A 5,058-nucleotide genomic window follows, 5' to 3' on the forward strand; every position below is an offset into this window, starting at 1 on the left:
AGAAAAATGTTTTGTTGGATGGGCTGGCAAGCTTCCGCTGGTGTTGGTGGCTAAAAAAGGGACACATAGACTACACCTTACTAGAGACTGGGTGGTCTGACAGAGCATGGACCTGGACCGCACACAATCCAATGAGTGGAATTTCAGTGGCCTGACTGCTGTTGTTGAACTGAATGTGGGAACATCTAACTGCTTTGTCAACATGTGCTAACTAATTAGTGGCTGATTTCATGTGGTGAAGTTTGGGATATCAATTTGGGTGTGAGTAGATTAAGTTCTGTAGGGTAGGCTACTTTTAAAGCCGAAAGAGTAAAACAAAGAAAGGAAGACATGTTTATATAAAAAATATATTTTATTCCAAACGACAAAAGTGAAAACATGTAACTTTTTTGTCACACTTCTCAATAAAATAGTACACAAAACTGTCACAGGAACAGTCAAACCCAGCAAATAAGCTATCGATAAACATGTTGAAGGAAGAGAAAAACAAAACAAACGTTTTAAAACTTTAAATTAACTTAAACAACTGTACAATAATATGTACAATATTTACAGCATCAATAATACATATAAAAAGGAATGAAACTACAAATCATCCAGTCTCTTTTTTTTGTTGGACAAAATACTGATTCCTTCCTTGCAACCTGAATCAGTCAGTCAAAGTCAAATACCTCTTTTCTCAGTGCTGTGGCATGCCCTCAAAGCATGCACACTACGCTCCTTGTCTGGAAGGACGGCTGTTTTTCAGCATGGGCTAAACCATGACCTGTCGTTAGCACTGCAACAGTTAGGATCTGCAAAACAGTGAGCTATACACAAGGGTACGTTCAACTAGTACTCTGGTGGGTTAAGGATTTAAGTTTCTGTACTGGGGTTGAAAGTCTTCACCCTTCGTTACTGCAAGTGCTCAGAGGTTGGACACAGCTCAGTTAATTAGGTGCCCGGACACAGCTCAGTTAATTAGGTGCCCACCACAGTTTCGGGGGAGGGGAACATGGCATCAGCCAAATAGTGACAACAACATAGGTTGTCACATAGTAGAACTATAGTGCAGTAAGTATTCTATTTCGGGCAGCAGAGTAGCCCCCTGTCTTTCGTCCCCTCTTTAGGGCAAGTGGCCCTAAACATCCATCAATACACTCATACATATACATTGAATATACGTATATATTTTTCTGTCCTTGTACAAAATACACAATTAGAAAATTACAAACCAAAAGACAAACAAATGCTGTGCTGCGAGATGAGATGGATATCTGTTCGGTTCAAGTTAAGAGTCATTGGTTGTTTTTGCTGTTAGGTGACGTAATTGTTTACGCCATGTCTCCCAGCATCTTCTTGTAGTACATGGACTCAAATATGTCATTCTCGCCGGGGCAGTTGTAGTGGCACGCGCAGGTCTTGATGAACATCATTTGCTTCTTCATGACCTGGCCGTCGGGGCACTTGAACTCCATGGGCAGGGTGGTGGTTCTGTGGGGGGTGCAGCAGCGACCGTCGGTGCACACGCCGCAGAACTTGGGGCGGTAGGACTTGGTGGTGGTGCAGCCAGAGATCTCAAACTTCATGGACTTGGACACTCTTGGCGTGCGGATGCATTTCTTTCCCTTCTGGAAGAGCAACGTGTAAAGAAAAAAGTCATAATTAGTGACCATTGCTTTCCTCTTGATTTAACAAAGTGTTTGTATTGTAATGAAAGGGTTGGTTGGGAAGTGGTTGAAGAATGTGCTTACCCTAATGCTCTGCTCCATGTGGGACTCGCAGGGTCTGACCATGCACAGACGGGACTGTTTCTCCAGGCGGCACTCGCGGTTGTCGTTGGTTACTTTGGTAGAGATGCCCAGGCCGCAGGTCTTCGAGCAGGCGCTCCACTCAGTGGTCTGGACCAGGCAGTTCTCCCTCATCATGGAGGGGTCAGGCCCGTAGGTCTCCTCCTCTCTGTAAGCTGCGGGCAAAGAAGGGGAAGTGACATAAGACTCTTTATCTCTACACTCACACTGACCAGATTACATCATTCGAATGCAGGCTACTGTGTGTGTCTAAGACTGAGACTCACCAGCGAGAGCAGAGCCCACAAAGATGTTTGTGTTTTGGGGGGCATCGCACACCCACTCCTCGCAGCACTTCCCGGGCACTTTGACGCGGCGGGGCATGGGGCAGTCAGGGCTGGGCAGGCGGATGTCCATGCTACACAGGGGAATACAGCCCACGGCACCGTCCAGGCACGTGCACTGGTATTTACAGCTGCTCTGGAAGGACTCTCCACTCCTGTACACCATCCCACCCATCACACAGGTGGCGCCACCCTTAGCTGTGGGAGGAGGAGAAGAGAATGTCACATCTCCAGTCACACAAACGCCAGCAGAGGAAAATAATCAAAGAGTCAGCGTATTAGAACGACAAAGGAAGCCTGTTGAGAGTCACATTACCTGTGCAGACTCCTATGCGGCGGTTGACGGGGGAGCCGAAGTCACAGAAGAGCCCTTTGTGGGGGTCGCACATGTCCCTGTCTGTGCAAAGCTCGCCCATCTGCTTGGCACACACCCTGCAGCAGCCGCAGGCATCGGGCACCAGGCTCACACCAGGGGGACACTGGGGGTGCACATCAGGACAACTGCACTGCCCACTGCACTCCTGAGCCACAGCCTAAGGGACAAAGAGACAGGAGTATGGTTAGACCCTGATCACATGGGCACAACTACTACTAACGTTACAGTTCGTCAGCCCCAAGAGCTAGGGCATCATACAGCCTTTTGTAACTGTGTTAACAAAATATATCGATTTACAATTCAACTGCTGTTGTAATAGGCTAGACATGCCGATAGCTCGTGTCTGTCTGGTACATGGCGCATAGACACAGCAATACAGTTCCCATATAACTTGACATTCTCAGTAAAAGGGTCTTACCAGGTAGGAGAGAGTGAGACAGAAGAAAGAAATCAGCCTCATGTTCATTCCAGCAGACATTTTGCTTTTCTTCTGGGGTTTTCTCAGAGTATGTTAGACAAAAATAAGTGTTCAGGCTCTTCAAAAGTCTTCCTTAGTCTCTTGCGAGTAGTCAGGGAGCTTGTCGTCGGATCGAGTCGATCTCGTTGTTAAGAAGTTTCTGTTTTTTGGTTCTCTCTCAGTTAAGTTCTCGTAGTTCTCTTGGTTAAAGCTAGAGTTTAGCTTCAGTAGTAGAGCTGCTGCTGCTCTTGTAGCTCTCTCTTGGATGAGGAGTTGTTCTGTGTCTGAAGCTAGGAGCTCTCCCTGCCTTTATACACCCAGGGCTGCAGTGACGTGCCAGTGGCTGAATGGAGTCCTCGACAAACATGGACATTCTTGGCATTCTTTCCTAATTTCCTGCCCCCCCTCCTAGACTCGCTCTCCCTGACATATCGCATTCCTCCTGTCTGAAGCCAAAGTGCTGTCACATATCAAAATAAAAGTGCATTCTTGGCACTATCCCTCAACTTTCCCTTTTATGTGTAATCGGCGGTTGTGTTGTATCCCGGAGAGAGACCGTAAACCTCCCCTGGTATTAGGAATAGCTGCCTCTCTGTTCTCTTAGCACATCACACATAGATTTGTACATGAGTGGCTTCAAAGGCTTTAAATATCTATTATTGCATGTGCATTTTATTATGAAAGGAAGGGCTGTAGTGTAGTTCACCATTACAAACAGTACTGCTATAAAACCCCTGTACACCTTCAGGACTGCTTTTCTATTTGGAAAATAATATACTGCACAGAGAAACAGATGTACAATATGTAATTGTTTGAGTAATTGTATTATACAATAGCCGTCCTAAGTCTAATAAGTCATGGGTATTGGGTTTTAATCAACAAGTCCTTAATAAAGGGGGTTTGTACAGTATAAAACCACATCACCGTCTAGTTAACAGACTCTCATCAGTTCTATTCATTGGTTTTAATCGCATACTTTTTTTTATAGCCATGTGCTTCCACCTCACTAATAAGGTTTAGTCTATGGACTTTAAAGCATAGTTGTACTACATTCCTGGTGTGGGATTCTATTTTGCTCCGTCAGTAGCTAAACACTGAGCAGACTTGAGGATTGCAGGAAAGCGGCTAGACTCTGGGGTTTGTATATTTTTGAAGAAACGATCACACAAGCCCCAGACTCTCCACCTCAGTCTTATGAAAGGCAGCCCTGCTCCTCACCAGCCACCGAATCGGAAATGAAAAACTCCCAGAGAAAACTCAAGAGCTGGAGGAATGTGCGGCTGCGCCAGCAGACATACTATTACTGCATGGACACACCGACTGGGAGGAAGCGTGGCCTTATATGGGAATCTTCACTAGCAGCATCTGTCTTTCCCTTTTTTCCAGTGTGGTTTGTACAGAAAGTACAGTAGGAGCTCCTCAGGGTCTGTACTGTCTGAGACGTTCTCGCCGGACAGTGTGTGGGATGGTAATGTACCTTGTCTGTCAACACAGATTAATTTGTGGCCAGAGGCTGCCAGTTCCTTAACCCCGTCAGGTCAAATAGTAGCAGCTTATCGCAATGCCGCTCGATTTCCTGAACCAATAACAGTGCGGTGTGGCTTTCCATTGAGGGGTTGGATGAACTGAACTACCCTCCACAGGGCAGTGTTTAATCAACCATTGTGTGTGGTAAGACGTAGCTGTGTGTTAGCATCAGATTCCCTCTCTTAGGCTGTTGTCCTGGAGCTCTCCCTGTTGGTGTGCTCCTTTCTCCCCAAGACGTTCCTCACTCAATGGAGCATAGGTAAATCCTGTAAGGTCTGTTAACCTTTAATGTCATGCTCTCTGGTTTTCAATGGTGGCTAAAAGGGGTCTGAAACTCGAGCTTAGGCATGGCAAGGATTCCAAATTCAACATTCCACATGCGGTGCAATTGGGGTCCAATTTGGGATAAGTGATGAGGTGCTAATGTTGGAGTGACGGGCAGAAGTTAGCTAGGGTCAAAGGTCAAGAGCTGGTGACGCAATGGAAAGGATTCCACATTGAGTGTAAATAAAGTACCCATTAGAAACGTGCTTCACTGTGGGATGTAGCAGACTTGACCATGTGACTCACTTTCCCATTCCCTCA

At 46.1% G+C, this 5,058-nt stretch overlaps 1 protein-coding gene across 1 annotated transcript; it reads right to left on the bottom strand.

Annotated features, from left to right (window-relative positions):
- Positions 1-333: 333 nt before the first annotated feature.
- LOC123995029 (CCN family member 2-like) lies at positions 334-3,243 on the bottom strand. The gene is made up of 5 exons (XM_046298256.1): positions 2,908-3,243; positions 2,430-2,646; positions 2,057-2,311; positions 1,734-1,945; positions 334-1,610 (listed from the first exon to the last, which is right to left on the bottom strand). The coding sequence occupies exons 1-5, from the start codon at positions 2,965-2,967 to the stop codon at positions 1,314-1,316; spliced, it is 1,041 nt and encodes a 346-aa protein (XP_046154212.1). The 5' UTR covers positions 2,968-3,243; the 3' UTR covers positions 334-1,313.
- Between the last annotated feature and the right edge of the window lie 1,815 nt (positions 3,244-5,058).

This window comes from Oncorhynchus gorbuscha, linkage group LG14 (assembly GCF_021184085.1).
Source record: "Oncorhynchus gorbuscha isolate QuinsamMale2020 ecotype Even-year linkage group LG14, OgorEven_v1.0, whole genome shotgun sequence".
NCBI lineage: Eukaryota > Metazoa > Chordata > Actinopteri > Salmoniformes > Salmonidae > Oncorhynchus > Oncorhynchus gorbuscha.

Coding starts and splice junctions, on each gene's coding strand:
- LOC123995029 (XM_046298256.1), bottom strand. CDS start 2,967: ATGTCTGCTGGAATGAACATGAGGCTGATTTCTTTCTTCTGTCTCACT. Junction 2,647..2,907: donor GTCTCACTCTCTCCTACCTG/GTAAGACCCTTT, acceptor TTTGTCCCTTAG/GCTGTGGCTCAGGAGTGCAG. Junction 1,946..2,056: donor TGTGGGCTCTGCTCTCGCTG/GTGAGTCTCAGT, acceptor CTTTGCCCGCAG/CTTACAGAGAGGAGGAGACC.